The sequence below is a fragment of the Babylonia areolata genome, chromosome 1 (assembly GCF_041734735.1).
Source record: "Babylonia areolata isolate BAREFJ2019XMU chromosome 1, ASM4173473v1, whole genome shotgun sequence".
Taxonomy (NCBI): Eukaryota; Metazoa; Mollusca; class Gastropoda; order Neogastropoda; family Buccinidae; genus Babylonia; species Babylonia areolata.
In genome coordinates, this window is record NC_134876.1 from 96,342,387 (window position 1) to 96,362,515 (window position 20,129).

Sequence of the window (20,129 nt, forward strand, 5' to 3'; positions counted from 1 at the left end):
AATAGCATTCACACACACACACACACACACACACACACACACACACACACACACACACACACACGTACTGTACGACGCACACAGAGAGGAAACGTGATACTCGCTGAACCCGCACACACTGATTCACACATATGCGCAGAAGCCGACACGAAAAAGCGTGCAAAATTACATATTGTGTGTGTGTGTGTGTGTGTGTGTGTGTGTGTGTGTGTGTGTGTGTGACCATGCGTGCGTGTGCGCGCGCTGTTAATACGAACGAAAAACATGAATAGACAGCAGACTGAATGGAAAGACGAACATGTCGTCTGCTTCTCTAATCAGGCAACAAATATTTAATTCCACAACTTCCGGTTAGACAAGTGGAAGGAGGGAAGCAGACAGCTTTGAGATTAAAGGGGGCTGTCTTCCAGTGGCTCTTCACCGTGATACCATGTTTCGATTTTGATGCTGCTGTGTGTTCACTTGGCATTAATCACTGTTCATGTTGATCAATACTTGAACAGTTTGCCATTTTATAACAAGATTGAAAGAGGCGTCGAGCCTTTCCAGGTTTTTCGCAAACAGTGGGAGAATTTGATTGTTCGCAATCAAAACAAAACAAATCGCTAGATATAAAACATGTGACACGGAGGGCAGTGTTGATCAACAGATGTATGGTATAATAAGATTCGACCGCCAACACATCATCAATTACTGAGCAGATTTGGTGTTAAATCGAAATAAATGACACTTAAGAGCAACACCAGTTTCAAGTTGAAAAGTGGTTGTACACACAGAGTTTATGTAGGGAATGAATGAGAGAAAGACGTATTGCAAGTTTGAAAAACATATAATTTCTAATGGATAGTGCCAAGAGATTCGCTACTCCTATCGAGGAGATTGAGCACTGGAGGAGTTTGGCTCAAAAGTTCAAGCAGGAGTAAGTATGAATTAAGTTTACTTCACTGCAATGATCATGGTAGATGACACAGTGATGGGAATATTTCATAAGTAATAACACCAATTACAGTTAAAGATGGGTGGCTGTGACTGAATTATTGCAATGAATAACAAAAAACAAACATCTATAGACATTTGAGTGTATACTGTGTCAGTATAGTAATTAGTATACGTGTGTGTGTGAGCGTGCACATATGTGTGTGTGTTTGTGTATATGTGTTTGTGTGTGTGTATGTTTGTGTGTGTGTGCTTAGACTTAGATGATAGATTATGGATGCTTGCAATATTACATTAATTGGTTTGAATAGTTTGGAAATGTCCAGTTTGAAAACAGAAGACGAGAGTCCTATAGATATATATATATATATATATAGATATATTCATTCATGATCATATCATTAAATGCAATGATACATAATCAAAACTCAAAGCTATTATTGGTAAAAACAAAACAAACAAAACAAAAAACCCCACCACAGTGGTCTCATTTTTCAGCTAGGTTCAGCAGTCGGGTTAATTGTGTTGACTGATGATGTGACCCAGTGTGGCAGGCTGGAGGGTTAATTGTGTTGACTGATGATGTAACCCAGTGTGGCAGGCTGGCAGGTTAATTGTGTTGACTGATGATGTGATCCAGTGTGGCAGGCTGGAGGGTTAATTGTGTTGACTGATGATGTAACCCAGTGTGGCAGGCTGGCAGGTTAATTGTGGTGACTGATGATGTGATCCAGTGTGGCAGGCTGGAGGGTTAATTGTGGTGACTGATGATGTGATCCAATGTGGCAGGCTGGAGGGTTAATTGTGGTGACTGATGATGTGATCCAGTGTGGCAGGCTGGAGGGTTAATTGTGGTGACTGATGATGTGATCCAATGTGGCAGGCTGGAGGGTTAATTGTGGTGACTGATGATGTGATCCAGTGTGGCAGGCTGGAGGGTTAATTGTGGTGACTGATGATGTGATCCAGTGTGGCAGGCTGGAGGGTTAATTGTGTTGACTGATGATGTGACCCAGTGTGGCAGGCTGGAGGGTTAATTGTGTTGACTGATGATGTGATCCAATGTGGCAGGCTGGAGGAGTCCAAGGAGGAGCTGGAGGAGTACCAGATCAGCAGCAGAGAGCTGGAGGCGGAGCTGGAAGCTCAGCTGAAGCAGTTGGAGAAACGCAACAAGGAGCTGGAGAGCAGCACCACCAAACTGCAGTCTGAGGTCGAGTCCCTCAGGGTGAGTGTTGTCAGTCCCTCAGGGTGAGTGCTATTCCTTCATGGTGAGTGCTGTTTGTGGAGTGTCTATGAGTGAGTGCTGTTGGCAAAGTGGAATTACATGAAATATGTAACATTTTCAATTTCATATGCCCCCACAGTATTTCCCGATATAAACACGTCTTGTCATGTCTTGTTTTGGAATGACCTCCATCTCTATCATCTCTCTAAAGTGTTATTGGGACAACTCACGGAAGGACTATTCACCAGATTCCTGTCTGTCGGTTGTGTGTCAGTGCCTGGGTGTCATGATGAGGTCTGTCTTGAGTGACTCAAATCTGGCAGAGTCCATCCCTCTCCTGATCAGATTGTGGGGTTTGCTGTCCTCAGGCGGCAGGTAGCTCTTGGTTACAAGGTCTCCAGAAGCAGTATAGAAAGATAATGTTGTAGACTTGTAGTTGTACTAATATTGTAGTGCTGTTGTAATAGTGATGTTCACATGTTATCTCCCTCCAAAGTGTTTCAGTGATTATCCTTGGCATTTTCATTGGAAATAGTCAAATAGTGTGAATTTATCATTATGAATTATCAGAAGATATGTCTATAAATCATTTGCTTGTTTGTTTTGAGTGTTGTGTATAGATCTAGACCAACTGACCAACCTGTTTTAATTAGGCCGTTCTGGCTGTGATAGCTGATGTGTGAGGTATGACTGTGCCAAAAGGCTGTGTGATGTGTGAGGTATGACTGTGCCAAAACTGGCAAAAGGCTGTGTGATGTGTGAGGTATGACTGTGGCAAAAGGCTGTGTGATGTGTGAGGTATGACTATGGCAAAAGGCTGTGTGATGTGTGAGGTATGACTATGGCAAAAGGCTGTGTGATGTTTGAGGTATGACTGTGCCAAAAGGTGTGTGAGGTATGACTATGGCAAAAGGCTGTGTGATGTGCAATGTATGACTGTGCCAAAAGGCTGTGTGATGTGTGAGGTATGACTGTGCCAAAAGGTTGTGTGATGAGTGAGGCATGACTGTGGCAAAAGGCTGTGTGATGTGTGAGGTATGACTGTGCCAAAACTGGCAAAAGGCTGTGTGATGTGCGATGTATGACTGTGCCAAAAGGTTGTGCGATGTGTGAGGTATGACTGTGCCAAAAGGCTGTGTGATGTGCGATGTATGACTGTGCCAAAAGGCTGTGTGATGTGTGAGGTATGACTGTGTCAAAAGGCTGTGTGATGTGTGAGGTATGACATGACTGTGCCAAAAGGCTGTGTGATGTGTGAAGTATGACTGTGCCAAAAGTCTGTGTGATGTGTGAGATATGACTGCAGCCCTGAGATGGCCTAAACGGTCGGCTGGGCTCTAAACAACATGAATTGAATTGAGATATGACTGTGTCAGAAGGCTGTGTGATGTGTGAGGTATGACTGTGCCAAAAGCCTGTGTGATGTGTCAGTTATGACTGTGCCAAAAGGCTGTGTGATGACTGATGTGTCAGTTATGACTGTGCCAAAAGTCTGTCGTGTTCTTTTTCTTCTGCGATCGTGGGCTGCAACCTGATGTTCACTGGTGTACATGAGTGGACTTTTTCGTGTATGACCGTTTTTACCCACACTATGTAGGCAGCCTTACTCCGCTTTCGGGGGTAAATGGCTGTGTGATGACTGATGCATAAGGTATGACTTTGTCTACATAGTACATTCAATGTGGACAGGAAGCTTAGTGATTTTTCGAGTCAAGGTTGTGTTTGTTTTTTTTCCTTGGTCAAATTTTATATTACCATCAGTATGAGTATCATTCATGATAAAAGAAAGGGAATAAAAAAAGAAAAGGGAAAATGTGAAAAGAAACATTTTACTGATCTGATCTTTCAATATTTGGAGTGAGCAATACCTTTTGATATTGTTTTTATTTGTCAATTTATTTATTTGTTTATTTATTTTGGTAATGGCAGATACATAACATGCATGCATCATGATTCACATTCATTATCATTTTTAACTCCTCTGATTTATCATTGATGTTCAGCCGCATAAAACATTCTGATGTGTATACTGTGTTTTGTGCTGTGTTGATCAGGAGAAGCTGTGTTTTGTGCTGTGTTGATCAGGAGAAACTGTGTTTTGTGTTGTACAGGAGAAACTGTTTTGTGCTGTGTTGATCAGGAGAAGCTGTGTTTTGTGCTGTGTTGATCAGGAGAAGCTGTGTTTTGTGCTGTGCTAATCATGACAAGCTGTGTTTTGTGTTGTGCTGATCAGGACAAGCTGTGTTATGTGCTGTGTAAGCTGTGTTTTGTGCTGTGTTGATCAGAAGCTGTGTTTTGTGCTGTGCTGATAGGACAAGCTGTGTTTTGTGCTGTGCTGATCAGGACAAGCTGTGTTTTGTGTTGTGCTGATCAGGACAAGCTGTGTTTTGTGCTGTGTAAGCTGTGTTTTGTGCTATGTTGATCAGGAGAAGCTGTGTTTTGTGCTGTGTAAGCTGTGTTTTGTGCTATGTTGATCAGAAGCTGTGTTTTGTGCTGTGCTGATCAGGACAAGCTGTGTTTTGTGCTGTGTTGATAAGGAAAAGTTGTGTTTTGTGCTGTGTTGATCAGGAGAAGCTGGACAAACTGCAGAAGTCCAGCCACAAGAAGACAGCAGAGCTGGAAGACAACCTGGCCCAAGTGACTGCCTACAAAGATGAGCTTCAGAAATACATCAGGGAGCTGGAGCAAGCAAATGATGACTTGGAGAGAGCAAAAAGGTTACATGTCTTTGGGAGTTTTGTAGAAAGTATAGCATTTTGATGGTGGTGTCATGGCAGAATCCGTTTGGTGTTAGACTTCTGATCTAGTGTTGACTAGTGATCAGGGTTCGATGCCCAGTTTCAGCATGGTGTTGCGTCCTTGGGAAAGGCACTTTGCTCTGATTTTCCTCACTCCACCCAGGTGTGAATGGTACCTGACTTCCTCACTTCTCCCAGATGTGAATGGTACCTGTCTTCCTCACTTCACCCAGGTGTGAATGGTACCTGACTTCCTCACTTCATCCAGGTGTGAATGGTACCCGACTTCCTCACTCCACCCAGGTGTGAATGGTACCTGACTTCCTCACTCCACCCAGGTGTGAATGGTACCTGACTTCCTCACTCCACCCAGGTGTGAATGGTACCTGACTTCCTCACTCCACCCAGGTGTGAATGGTACCTGTCTTCCTCACTTCACCCAGGTGTGAATGGTACCTGACTTCCTCACTCCACCCAGGTGTGAATGGTACCTGACTTCCTCACTTCATCCAGGTGTGAATGGTACCTGTCTTCCTCACTTCACCCAGGTGTGAATGGTACCTGACTTCCTCACTTCATCCAGATGTGAATGGTACATGACTTCCTCACTTCATCCAGGTGTGAATGGTACGTGACTTCCTCCCTTCACCCAGGTGTGAATGGTACCTGACTTCCTCACTTCATCCAGGTGTGAATGGTACCTGACTTCCTCACTTCACCCAGGTGTGAATGGTACCTGACTTCCTCACTTCACCCAGGTGTGAATGGTACCTGACTTCGGTGTGAATGGTACCTGACTTCCTCACTTCACCCAGGTGTGAATGGTACCTGACCAGTTGGAGAAGGTTAAAATGGCATCAGGAGAGGATTGGGCCCCGCCTTCCTGTGCCGAGCTCAAGAGGCTAGACACATTGAACATGAATCCACTGCCCTGATGCCAAGAAAGGCTTGGGACCTTTAACTCTTTCGCCATCATAGGCAGCTCAAGTCGACCAGACAGTGAACCGCCATAGCCGACTTTAGTCGTCACGACAGTGAACCGCCATGGGTGACATTAGTCGATATCAAGGGGTCATGTTAAAAGGACCATTTTTCACATTGTAAGAAAGCTTTCTTTGATGATGTTAAGAATAATGGGAAATTATGCTGAGGGCAAAAGTTATATTGTTTTTATGTGAGTGTAAAGATCATTTGATGATTTGAAATTAAATTTGATACAAAATATTTGTTTCAGAGCAACTGTTGTATCCCTCGAAGATTTCGAATTGAGACTGAACCAGGTGAGAACTGTTGTGTTGTGTGGTCAGTTCTGTCGCTGGCCATGGCTCACCAGGAAAGCTTGATGCAACATTGTGATGCATTATCATGGTAGTGTGAGACAAGGCTTGTCTATAAATGTTGTAGGAAGTGTAGCTCTTTAATCTGTTTTAGCTGTGAGAGCAATGTTACTTCCAAATATCACTTTGCTTTTTTGATAAATGATTAATCTGTATTAATTAATCTATGTTTGGTTTACCTATAGTTGCATAACTGGAATGAATAAATTTTGAAAAGTTGTTTCTCACACAATTTGTTGGAAATCTTATGCTGGGTAGAGTTCTTATTCTTTGTGATTTTTGTTTTTTGTCAGCTTACATTCAGCTGATTTTCTTGTTTATGGTTAAGATCACCAAAGTTGAACAATGCAGCTCCCAGTTAATACTTGGATGGGTAACCATTTGGGGACACTGAGTGCTGTTGGCTTTCCTATTGTGAAAGGAGAGCCTTGGGGCCCCACCTCCCAGTGCCCTGGACACTGTGGATACAAATTCACTGCCCTGGTGGCCGTATAAGACTATGGGACCTTTAACCAGAGTTTGAACCTTTTGATATAAAGACAGAAACCTCCTGGAGAGTGCAGGGGATGGGTGGGGTTGGGCCAGGAACTTGTACAATCCACCTTAGCTGCCAGTCCTCTCACCATCAGTTTCAGTGTCATAAGGAGGCATCACTGCCTTTGGACAAATTATATGCTGCAGCACATCTGTTAAGCAGATACCTGACCAGCAGCATTGCCCATTGTGAAAGGCAGGCCTTGAGTGTGTACATATGTTTGTGTACCTATCAGAGTGGATTTCTTCCACAGAATTTTGATGTACAAGGCACCTTGGTTTATCATCTCATCCGAATGACTGGAAGCTCAGTTTAATTTTCCAGTCAAACTCAGGAGAAAGGGTGAGACCGGGATTTGAACCCAGACCCTCATGGACACAGTATTTGATTCCCTTTGCAATGAAGGTCATGTTTGTCCAGGAAACACATATATCCAAATTCCACATAAGGTCATCACAATTGCAAAAATGTTAAAAAAAAAAAAGAAAAAAAAAAGGACACTGTACTGGCAGATGAGTGTCTTAGCCTCCTTCTTCTGCTTTCACTCGTATGCACACGAGTGGGCTTTTACGTGTATGACCGTTTTTACCCCGCCATGTAGGCAGCCATACTCCATTTTTGGGGGTGGGCATGCTGGGTATGTTCTTGTTTCCATAACCCACCGAACTCTGACATGGTTTACAGGATCTTTAACATCCGTATTTGATCTTCTGCTTGCATATACACACGAAGGGGGTTCAGGCACTAGCAGGTCTGCACATATGTTGACCTGGGAGATCGTAAAAATCTCCACCCTTCACCCACCAGGCGCCGTCACCGTGATTCGAACCCGGGACCCTCAGATTGACAGTTCAACGCTTTAACCACTCGGCTATTGCGCCCGTCTAGTGTCTTAACCATTCTGCCACCTTCCCAGCACTACCTATTACCTTCACCACCACTGTGTTGTGTGCAGGCCATAGAGAGGAATGCCTTCCTGGAAAGCGAGCTGGATGACAAGGAGACGTTGACAGAGACTGTTCAGCGTTTGAAAGATGAAGCACGTGGTATGTCATGATTGAAAAGGGAATCAAGAATAAGGTCTAACTGAAATGCTGGAGTTGGCTAAAAGCCTAATGTAATGGGTTTTTTTTTTATTGTGTTTAATCTCATGATGGATGAGCCATGGAAAATATAAATGAGCTTGGTATGATTTATTATTGAAAATGTTGCCATAGGGAGATGGATAGATAAACATATATGACATGACTTTTACAAAGTGTTAATTAACTTCAGATCAGAAAATTAACAGTGAATCAGTCTCATTGATTATGATTTTTGCCCATATACTGCTGTTGACACTAATATGTTTGTTAGTGAAGGGTTGTCACCTCACTGAGATAAGACAGGGTTTACAGGTCAGGGTGTCAGTGAAGGGCTGTCACTTCACTGAGATGAGACAGAGTTTACAGGTCAGAATGTTAGTGAAGGATTGTCACCTCACTGAAATAAGATGGAGCTTAAAGATCAGGATGTCAGTGAAGGGTTGTCACATGTACCAAGAAAAGACAGAACTGATTTTTTATACTCATGTACTGCGTATCATCAGTTAGAGACCAAACTCTAAGTCAAGTGCTTTACAATTCAGTTGTTTACACAACAGGCTGCCTTCCTGGCAAGAGCTGACAGCTGCCTTTAGGTGTTCATCATTCATTTTGTGTGTCATTGAGTCAGGCCTGTCATGTGCACGCATACATATGCACGAGTGTTGGTGTTGTGCCGTGTGCAGACCTGATAGATGTGAAGCAGTATGAATGATGTCACTGTTGTTCAGTGTGCAGACCTGATAGATGTGAAGCAGTATGTATGATGTCACTGTTGTGCCATGTGCAGATCTGATAGATCTGAAGCAGTATGTATGATGTCACTGTTGTTCAGTGTGCAGACCTGATAGATGTGAAGCAGTATGTATGATGTCACTGTTGTGTCAAATGCAGACCTGAAGTCAGAGATAGATATGAAGCAGTATGTATGATGTCACTGTTGTTCCATGTGCAGATAAGATAAGATAAGATAAGAATAACTTTATTATCTCCACCTGGAGAAATTTGGTCAGGTGCATTATCACAACATAGACAAGTAAACAACATGGGGACCATAACTGTAAAAGCAAACAACAGCCCCAACAAATATTACGAAGATACAAATGTAAAAAATATCACATACATCGTTTCATACATACATCCACACACTGCAGGTAATAACTAGTATTCTTAATGTAAAAACAGAAAGAATTAAGAAACATTATTTGAATATAATTATAAACATAGCCTACTATACTGCACATTGATTATAATAGACAGATAAGATAAGAATAAAGATGAATTGTGGAAAACCACAACCAGATAATCAGCACACACCCGCACCGCACCCCCCACCCCCACCCCACACATGCAGATAACTTGATCAAACAAGAGTAATAAACATATGTTCTCAAATAAAAGCATTTCACATATTCGCTTTTAAAAACATTGCAATTAATTATTACATCGTAATTATTAAACAGAAATATATTTAGAATATGGACGTTAGCATTAGACATATTCATTGTACATTCATCCTGCATATTGCACATTATTCTTCCTACATATTGCACATTCATTATAACCGATTGTCACATTTTAAGCTCAGTAAACACACACACACACACACACACACACACACACACACACACACACACACACACACACACCACAACTAGAACAAGGTACAGCCTATCATGCACGGACTTTCACACGTCTCACATGAGAGTGCGTGCGCGCACACACACACACAGAGTTCTCAAGAATTTAAAAGGTGGATTGAACGTGGAATAAAAGTCTTCAGAGCTCTGGATTTCAACTTAAAAGTTCTGTAGCGTCGTCCTGATGGCAATAGCAGACCTGATAGACGTGAAGCAGTATGTATGATGTCACTGTTGTGCCATGTGCAGACCTGATAGACGTGAAGCAGTATGTATGATGTCACTGTTGTGTCATGTGCAGACCTGATAGACGTGAAGCAGTATGTATGATGTCACTGTTGTTCAGTGTGCAGACCTGATAGATGTGAAGCAGTATGTATGATGTCACTGTTGTTCAGTGTGCAGACCTGATAGACGTGAAGCAGTATGTATGATGTCACTGTTGTGCCATGTGCAGACCTGATAGATGTGAAGCAGTATGTATGATGTCACTGTTGTGTCATGTGCAGACCTGAAGTCAGAGATAGACGTGAAGCAGCGCCCGGTGTCGGTGGGGTCAAAGGGCGGGGAGGGCGCGGCGGGCAGTGCGGACAGTGTGCGCATGGCAGACAGCGGGTACGCCGGTCACCAGCCTCACCCTGTCTCCCCCACCACACCCACCACCCCCACCGGCAAAACCACCCCCACTACCCCCATTGGCAGAGGTACGGCACACACACAGAGGGTTAGATGGAGAGGAAAGAGAGAGAGAGAAAAATGCAATTCAAGCTTGTACTAAAACAAACTGCACATTTGTGACATTGAAGTCCAGGGAAAACTGATAATTTTGTCTACAAGTAGTGTTGTTTTAGGTACCCCTAAATAACATCTACAAGTAGTGCTCCTTTTAAGTCCCCCAAGTAAAGTTATGCACCTTTTAAATACCTCAAAATATCATCTACAAGTTGTGTTCCTTTTAATTGCCTCAAAATACCATTGTCTGCAAGTAGTGCTCCTTTTAAGTACCCCCAAATAGTGTTGCCTACAAGTAGCACTATTTTTAGGCACCCCAGCATAGTTGTCTTCAAGTAGTGATGTTTTTAGGTACCCCCAAAATAAAGTTTTCTGCAAGTAGTGTTTTTTCTTGGTACCCCAAAATAACATTCACAATTAGTGAAATTTTTAGGTAACCCAAAGCAACAGAAATTTTATGAGCGGAGCGTAAAATCACTGTTTTTAATGCAAATTTTCATCATGTTATCATACAAGAAACATCGCACAGTCGATCAGAGATCTCTCAGGTTTTTTGCCTGATCGTTTCATTTGGCTTTAACACTGTCAACAAATGGGAAATCTGGTTACTGCGTGTCGAATGATGGTTCTTGATTTTTGGCAGAAAACAGAGTGATGGACAAAGGCAGAAAAACAGGTAAATTATGTCATTGATTTTGTTTCTGATTGATGGTCCATTGATTGTGGAATGTTCCTTGGATGATGATACAAGGAAATTTTGCCTAAAACATTGTGACTTTATCCTTAACTCATAGGATTTATCTGAAATTATATCTACAAGTAGTGTGCTTTTACATATAACCAAAATAACATTGTCTTCAAGTAGCACTGTTTTTAATAAGATAATGCTGTCTGCATGTAGTACTATATTTAGATATCCTGCATGTGTGGGTGCACATCCCATTTTCATTCTTGTTTTTATGTCAATGATTTGCGTTCTTCATATCTTTCCTTCTCTGTGTTTAAATTTGTTCATTTATTTGTTTATTTTTTCATTATTCTATTTCATTTTTATGTTAACGTTTTACGCAAACCTAGGATAGGCTCTTGAGACCTGATCAGTGATTTGGGTTTTTGTGAAGGTCCGGATCCTGCAGCTAATTATTTTGACAGCAGATATGGTGTAGGTAAGGACCTGTCCACCTTCATGACACCTCATTGCAGTGCTGTTTTTAGGTACCCCCCAATAATGTTGTCAACAAGCAGTGCTGTTTTTAGGTACCCTCAAATAACACTGTCTGCAAGCAGTGCTGTTTTTAGGTACCCCCATATAACACTGTCTGCAAGCAGTGCTGTTTTTAGGTACCCCCAAATAATGCTGTCTGCAAGCAGTGCTGTTTTTAGGTACCCCCAAATAACACTTTCTGCAAGCAGTGCTGTTTTTAGGTACCCCCAAATAATGCTGTCTGCAAGCAGTGCTGTTTTTAGGTACCCCCAAATAACACTCTGCAAGCAGTGCTGTTTTTAGATATTGCAAAATAATGTTGTCTACTAGCAGTGCTGTTTTTATGTACCCCCAAATAAGATCGTCAACAAGCAGTGCTGTTTTTAGGTACCCCCATATAACATTGTCAACAAGCAGTGCTGTTTTTAGGTACCCCCATATAACATTGTCAACAAGCAGTGCTGTTTTTAGGTACCCCCAAATAACATTGTCTACAAGCAGTGCTGTTTTTAGGTACCCCCATATAACATTGTCTTCAAGCAGTGCTGTTTTTAGGTACCCCCATATAACATTGTCTACAAGCAGTGCTGTTTTTAGGTACCCCCAAATAACATTGTCTACAAGCAGTGCTGTTTTTAGGTACCCCAAAATAACATTGTCTACAAGCAGTGCTGTTTTTAGGTACCCCCAAATAACATCGTCTACAAGCAGTGCTGTTTTTGGGTACCCCCAAATAACGTCTACAAGCAGTGCTGCTTTTAGGTACCCTTAAATAATATTCTCTACAAGCAGTGCTGTTTTTAGGTATACCGGCCACCACCAACGGTACAACCCCCCTCACACCATCAGCCAGGATATCGGCTCTCAACATCGTGGGGGATCTTTTGCGCAAAGTTGGGGTGAGTTGCCGACTGGTTTTATTCAATTTCTGTCGTTTTGACTCAAGTTTGATTGAAAGTAACTTACTGTGTTATGTTTAAAAAAAAGAAAAAGAAAAAAAAAGAAAGAAAAGTTAGGGTGAATATAGAATAGAATAGAATATGTCTTTATTACCAGGTGCACCGGGGTCACAAAGAATATTGAGGGGGATAGTACATAACAAGATACGAACATAAATAGAAAATCATAGACAAACACAGATACAGTAGAAATTAGGATACATACAAGCGCATATCAATATAAAAACTTGTGCATACTCACACATGCACGCACTGCACACACAAACACACACACACTCACTCACAAACTCTCTCTCTCTTTCTCACACACACACACACACACACATGTATGTTTGAACAGAAGCTGCATATTACATGTGGATGGGACTGATGACTAGATCTTCAGGTAGATGGTTGTTGAATTTAATCAATTTAAAATGAACTGAATTTAATTAAGTTGATTGATATTAAACTGGAGTCCAAAGGCAGAAAAGTAGAAAACCCAGTACCACAGCAATATTTTCCTGGACTTGGGTATGTTTCTACTTTGTCCTCAGTGTGACATAATTGTTTTCTTTATTAGTGTTAATTCTATTATCATCATTATTTTCATTTATTATTGTTTCTCATCATCAGTATTATTATAATCATAATCATCAAAATCGTTTGTATTATTGCTGTTATTCTCTAAAGTATTGTTGTTGTGGTCACTTTGGTTGATGTTGGTATTGGTGTCAACTTTGGCAGTCAGTGTTTTAGTTCAGGTGTGTGTATATGATATTCATTTTATGTTTTAGTTTGAGTCATGTGGCTTTATTAGCAGGTAGTGTTTGGGTTCAGGTGTGTTTGTGTATATATTTATTTTAATTTTTGGTTTTTGTTCTGTGGCTTTGTTATCAGGGCAGGTTGGCTTACCTGTGTGCCATGTTGCAGACCTGGGCTCATCACTCGCTTTGTTCACAGATTAATAATAATAATGGTACTTATATAGCGCTGAATCTTGTGCACAGACAAATCTAAGCGCTTTCGCACCAGTCATTCTCACGCATGCATAACTCTAAAACTGGAGAAACTAAAGACAAGGAAGAGGCAGGGAAGGGAGACTATTTTGGGAAGAGGTGGGTTTTAAGGCCAGACTTGAAAGAACTGAGTGTGGAGAATTGACGAAGCGAAAGAGGAAGTTCATTCCAATTGCAAGGTCCAGAGACAGAGAAAGAAGGGCTGCCAACAGTCGAGTGTTTGAATCTGGGTATGCGTAAGTGGAGTTGATCCGAAGCTGATCGTAGTGAGCGAGATGGAGTGTAGAGGTGAAGGCAGCCACAGAGATAGGAAGGGGCTGATTTGTGAATACCTTTGTAGCATAGAGTGCTGATCTTGTACTTTATTCGGTGTGAGACAGGGAGCCAGTGGAGATGTTGCAAAAGAGGAGTGATGTGCTCAGATCTTTTCTTTCTGAGGACGAGTCAGGCAGCAGAATTTTGTATGCGCTGATTGACATCAACTTACTGTCAGACCAACAGGAAAGTGAGAGCTGTGTGATCAGTGGCATCCCCACTGCAAAGCTTAGTCTTTTGTGAAGGACTATGACTCTCAAATAAGGAGGCAATATCGCACTGGCTCTTAGTGCTGCAGCCTTGGGGACTGGTTGGCCTTTGGGGACCATCCTAATGCCGACTGTCTTAAAACCTGCTTGGCTGAGAGAGTGGGGATTAACTTGGGCAAGACACTCTCCACTATAATCAAATTTTAGTCCACATAGATGGGACAGCAGTTGCCTTCCTTGCTGTTGTGATGGTCAAAGCGACAACTCCACACACATGTTTCAGGCCCTAGAGAGCAAGCTGGCCACCTGTCGGAACTTTGTCAGGGACCAGCCACGGTCAGGGAAGGTGGGGGGAGGCAGCAGTCCCTTGGGCACCCCCAGGTGAGGCCTTCTGGCACCGCTGTGTCCTGCTGGTGTGTGTGCTGTGGATGTGTGATGTGAGTGGATGTGTGATGAGTGAGTGGATGTGTGATGTGTAAGTGGATGTGTGATGTGAGTGGATGTGTGATGAGTAAATGGATGTGTGAGTGGATGTGTGATGTGTAAGTGGATGTGTGATGAGTGAGTGGATGGATGAGTGAGTGGATGTGTGATGAGTGAGTGGATGTGTGAGTGGATGTGTGATGTGTGAGTGGATGTGTGATGAGTGAGTGGATGTGTGATGAGTGAGTGGATGTGTGAGTGGATGTGTGATGAGTGAGTGGATGTGTAATGAGTGAGTGGATGTGTGAGTGGATGTGTGATGTGATGAATGAGTTTGATGTGTGATGAGTGAGTAGATGTGTGATGTGTTAGTGGATGTGTGAGTGGATGTGTGATGTGTGAGTGGATGTGTGATGTGTGTGCTTGACTGACTTGGAGGTAAGAGCCCTGTATGCTCTGAGATGAAGGCCGGATGGATTGCTGTCTTCATACGTGGTTGTGTGTGTGTGTGTGTGTGTGTGTGTTTGTTCTTATGTTTAGCGTCTTTTCACTTTTAGAGATATTCGACGACTTATGTATATACATGTGTATATAAAGAAAACATAAAAAAGAGAAGAAAAGAAGTCAGGAAAACAGAAAAGGTAGAAAACTACAAGAAATGCATAACTAACATGTCATTGAATTTAACAGCAACAATTCAATAATGATAATGATAACTAAAACCATGAACTTGTGAGTGTGTGTGTGTGTGTGTGTATGCTTATAAAAGTATATGCATGTGTGAATGTTTGTGTGTGTATTGATGTGTGTATGTGCAATTTTGTACATGTAAGGGCATTTTATCAGCTGAAGTGATTCCCTCGGGCTCCAGATAGTTGTTCCCATTGATTTTCTGTGTGACTGCTTGAGTGTTCTCCATTTGTTTATGTTAAGTTTGGTTACTGTGGAGTATCTGTGCCCCCTCAGTTACATTTATGTTAAGTTTGGTTACTGTGGAGTATCTGTGCCCCATAGTTACATTTATGTTATAGTAAAATCTGTGTTCTTATACTGCTTGATCTTTCTGCTGCTTTTGATACCATTGACCATGCTATCTTGCTAAACAGACTTAGATCCTTTTGCATCTCTGGCTCTGCACTGTCATGGTTCCAATCCTACCTTACAAACAGAACAGAAACAGTCACGGTAAATGGCCATCAATCTTTCCCATCAACACTTATATATGGCGTTCCGCAAGGATCTGTGCTAGGACCAGTTCTGTTTATTCTCTATACTCAACCACTTTTCGATGTTGTCAAAAACCATTCTGTAAATCACCATGCCTTTGCTGATGATAACCAGCTCTACAAAGAAACAACTTTTTCCGATCTTGACTCTTATATTGAGGAACTTCAACGGTGTATTGTTGACGTTAAGGCTTGGATGAATCAAAACAAACTACAGTTAAATGATTGTAAAACTGAAGTTAATATTATTTCTTCAAGCAGACTGTCTATAAACAACTCCTTGCCTTCCTGTTTTAAAATTGGAGATTCAGATGTAGACTTTGTATCTTCAGTGAAAAATCTGGGTGTGACGTTTGATTCAAACCTCACAATGAAGAAACATGTAAACAATCTCTGTGCTGTCTTGTCTTGTCCAGACTAGATTACTGTAACTCACTCCTCATTGGTTGTCCTAGATACTTAATACAAAAACTCCAGAAAGTTCAAAACGCAGGAGCAAGATTGATCTTTAGAACCAAAAAGACTGACAATATCACTCATCTTCTGCGTTCTCTCCACTGGTTACCAGTTTCTGCCCGCATTCAGTACAGAGTTGCAATTCTCACCTTCACCTCCATTTTGGGTGCTGCTCCTCAATGTCTGAGAGAATTGATTCAAACCTACACACCCCGTCGACAGCTCAGATCATCTTCCAATTCACAGCGGCTGCTTGCTCCCCGTGTTAAAACCCGATCCTTCGGTGATTCTTCCTTTTCTTATTCAGCTCCATATGTCTGGAACAGTTTACCTCACGATCTTCGCCACTCTCCTTCACTTCAGTCTTTCAAAACTGGTCTGAAAACACATCTTTTTGAAAACGCCTATCCATAGACCTTCCATACCTTTTCTGTTATAAGCCATGCAAACTCTCTCTCTTTTGTTGTGTGTGTGTGTGTGTGTGTAATTATGTAATATGCGTAGTCTCTGAATCTGTTTTATATTATTGTGTGCTAAATTGTTATTTTTCTTCTTTCTTTTGTGAGTTATTGTGTGCGTGCGCGCGTGTGTTTGATGTTTATTGTAAAGCACTTTGAGCTGTCTTTAAGGGAGGAATGTTATGTTTGGTTACTGTGGAGAATCTGTGGCCCCCTCAGTTACATGTATGTTATGTTTGGTTACTGTGGAATATCTGTGGCCCCCTCAGTTACATGTATGTTATGTTTGGTTACTGTGGAATATCTGTGTTTCAGTCACTGGAGTATTTCCTTGCATGGTTTAAACTTTAATCATCTGTGTGAGTTGGTTGAAGGGGGTTGGGTGTGGGGGAGGGAGAAAATCAAAAAGAGAGAGTGGGTGGGGGAGAGGAGAAAGGCGAAGAGAAGGGACAGGGTGAGAGTGAGGAAAAGGGTGGTCCTGTTTGTTTGTAATTGTTTACACCAAAGATTGATCTGTGTTCATGCACCAGTTGGAATGTCTCTGTTTTCCACTTGGTTCTTGAACTGTTTCCACAGGAAGATACATTGAAAGTAGTGGATTCTGCAAATAGAAGTGTTTTTATAGAGGTTGAATATCTGGTCACACACTGTGGTGATTTTCTAGAGGAGGAAGCTTTATTTAATGACAGTCACACATATTGGTGATTTTCTAGAGGACAAAATTTTGTTTAATGTCAGTCACACACAGTGGTGATTTTTTAGAGGAGGAAGTTTTGTATGTCAGTCACACATAGTGGTGATTTTCTAGAGGAGGAATGTCAGTCACACACACTGGTGATTTTCTAGAGGAGGAAGTTTTGTATGTCAGTCACACATAGTGGTGATTTTCTAGAGGAGGAAGTTTTGTATGTCAGTCACACACACTGGTGATTTTCTAGAGGAGGAAGTTTTGTATGTCAGTCACACACAGTGGTGATTTTTTAGAGGAGGAAGTTTTGTATGTCAGTCACACATAGTGGTGATTTTCTAGAGGAGGAATGTCAGTCACACATAGTGGTGATTTTCTAGAGGAGGAAGTTTTGTATGTCAGTCACACACAGTGGTGATTTTCTAGAGGAGGAAGTTTTGTATGTCAGTCACACACACTGGTGATTTTCTAGAGGAGGAAGTTTTGTATGTCTGTCACACACATAGTGGTGATTTTCTAGAGGAGGAAGATTTGTATGTCAGCCACACATAGTGGTGATTTTCTAGAGAAGGATCTAGAAGGAAGTTTTGTATGTCTGTCACACACATAGTGGTGATTTTCTAGAGGAGGAAGGTTTGTATGTCTGTCACACACAGTGGTGATTTTCTAGAGAAGGAAGTTTTGTATGTCAGTCACACGTAGTGATTTTCTAGAGGAGGAAGGTTTGTATGTCTGTCACACATAGTGGTGATTTTCTAGAGGAGAAAGGTTTTATCCATTCAACCTAGGGAGTTCACATCCTCAGCATTTTTTCTCACCATACTGATGGGGAAAAAATGCAGGAACTATACTGTTTTCTCACCATACTGATGGGACGAAATGCAGGAACTATACTGTTTTCTCACCATACTGATGGGACGAAATGCAGGAACTATACTGTTTTCTCACCATACTGATGGGAAGAAATGCAGGAACTATACTGTTTTCTCACCATACTGATGGGACGAAATGCAGGAACTATACTGTTTTCTCACCATACTGATGGGACGAAATGCAGGAACTATACTGTTTTCTCACCATACTGATGGGGAGAAGTGCAGGAACTATACTGTTTTCTCACCATACTGATGGGAAGAAATGCAGGAACTATACTGTTTTCTCACTATATTGATGGAGAGAAATGCAGGAACTATACTGTTTTCTCACTATACTGATGGGGAGAAATGCAGGAACTATACTGTTTTCTCACTATATTGATGGAGAGAAATGCAGGAACTATACTGTTTTCTCACCATACTGATGGGAAGAAATGCAGGAACTATACTGTTTTCTCACCATACTGATGGGGAGAAGTGCAGGAACTATACTGTTTTCTCACCATATTGATGGGGAGAAATGCAGGAACTATACTGTTTTCTCACCATACTGATGGGGAGAAATGCAGGAACTATACTGAAATCAACTGTGTGTTTTTTCGTCCTAGTTGACATTTGTGGACACAGCCAGAAATAATGCAGAAATTAGCTCCCTTTACTTGCAATTTATGCATAAGAGAATGGAAACCGTTTTTATTGAAACAAAGTTTGACGCCAGACCATTGCTGTGACGCAGGGCTGAATGAGTTAATGTTCAGTCACACACAGTGGTGACTTTCTACAAGTAAACAGCATGTTTAGCACTGTGAGTGGTGTGTGGAGCCAGGTGTTGATGTGACTGCTGTGTGCCAGGTGAAAGGGGCGGGATCCTGTGCCATGTACACACACCTGACTCTTCCACAGGTCTGAGCATTTGAAAGGATATCGCACTCACAGGTGTTGGAATGGGCTGCATGCTGTGTATGTGCTCATAGTAACTCTCTGCATTGTCGCTGACATGATTTTTTTCTTTCACCCAGTCTGTGTCTGTGTTGATCTGACTCTTGTTCGTGTGTCTGTTAGTGCGTGTGTCAGGTGATGTTGAAAGTATTTCTGCTGTTGTTTTTTTCCCACCGACTTGAATGGAGGCATGTGGTTGTGACTGATCACAGTCTGACTGCATGTCGGTGTGGTGGTGTATAAAGTATGTGTGCTGTTTTTTCCCCATTGACTTCACTGAGGCATGTGGTTGTGACTGATCACAGTCTGACTGCATGTCGGTGTGGTGGTGTATAAAGTATGTGTGCTGTTTTTTCCCCATTGACTTCACTGAGGCATGTGGTTGTGACTGATCACAGTCTCATTGCATGTCGGTGTGGTGGTGTATAAAGTGTGTGCACTGTTTTTTCCCCATTGACTTCACTGAGGCATGTGGTTGTGACTGATCACAGTCTGACTGCATGTTGGTGTGGTGGTGTATAAAGTATGTGTGCTGTTTTTTCCCCATTGACTTCACTGAGGCATGTGGTTGTGACTGATCACAGTCTGACTGCATGTCAGTGTGGTGATGTCTGTACTACAAATATTTTCAGACAGTGTCACAATGAATATTTCATTGGGAAGATAATGCATCAAAGAAAGTGCAAAAGAAGATAAAAAGCAAACACAAGTACACCATGCATTTACATAAGTGCATGTGCATGTGATTGCATACAAATCCACCCCCCCACATAGAGCATTAGTGGCAGGCTTTTATGTATGCTGCTCGTTTAAACAGAATTGATGAACAGGTTGAACATGAACGTGGTTGCTGGCTAAACAATCCACTTTTAGTCATTTAGTGTTGGCTCAGGAGACCGAGCATTGACTGTATATGGGATCCCACCAGCCGCCGTGGCGAAGTGGTTAGCGTCGTGGACTGACGGCTGGGAGGACGCGGGTTCAAATCCCAGCGGAGGTGGGTTTTTCGGCCCGTGGCCGGCTCCTACCCAGAGTTGAGTGTGCTGTGGGCTTAAATGGGGAGACTGGGACCACACAGTCGAGTGTCATCCGCTTCAAGGAAGCGTCTTTGGGTGTGTTGCTCTAATTACCTGACCAACACTGCAAGTGTCTGT

The 20,129-nt window shown here is 42.1% G+C and overlaps 1 protein-coding gene across 2 annotated transcripts in view; it reads left to right on the plus strand.

Moving 5' to 3' along the window:
- The first annotated feature begins 352 nt into the window (after positions 1 to 352).
- LOC143289906 (nuclear distribution protein nudE homolog 1-like) overlaps positions 353 to 20,129 on the plus strand; it is a 29,794-nt gene continuing 10,017 nt past the window's right edge. The window contains exons 1-9 of one of the 2 annotated variants that reach the window (XM_076599157.1): positions 353 to 919; positions 2,008 to 2,161; positions 4,730 to 4,878; positions 6,134 to 6,179; positions 7,727 to 7,817; positions 10,003 to 10,197; positions 12,234 to 12,328; positions 14,194 to 14,291; positions 18,889 to 18,939. In XM_076599157.1, the coding sequence (XP_076455272.1) occupies positions 840 to 919; positions 2,008 to 2,161; positions 4,730 to 4,878; positions 6,134 to 6,179; positions 7,727 to 7,817; positions 10,003 to 10,197; positions 12,234 to 12,328; positions 14,194 to 14,291; positions 18,889 to 18,892 (912 nt within the window). In that variant the 5' untranslated portion in view covers positions 353 to 839 and the 3' untranslated portion in view covers positions 18,893 to 18,939. Of the gene's footprint in view, positions 920 to 2,007; positions 2,162 to 4,729; positions 4,879 to 6,133; positions 6,180 to 7,726; positions 7,818 to 10,002; positions 10,198 to 12,233; positions 12,329 to 14,193; positions 14,292 to 18,888; positions 18,940 to 20,129 lie in introns of those variants that run through there. The other variant, XM_076599148.1, reaches the window with a different exon arrangement.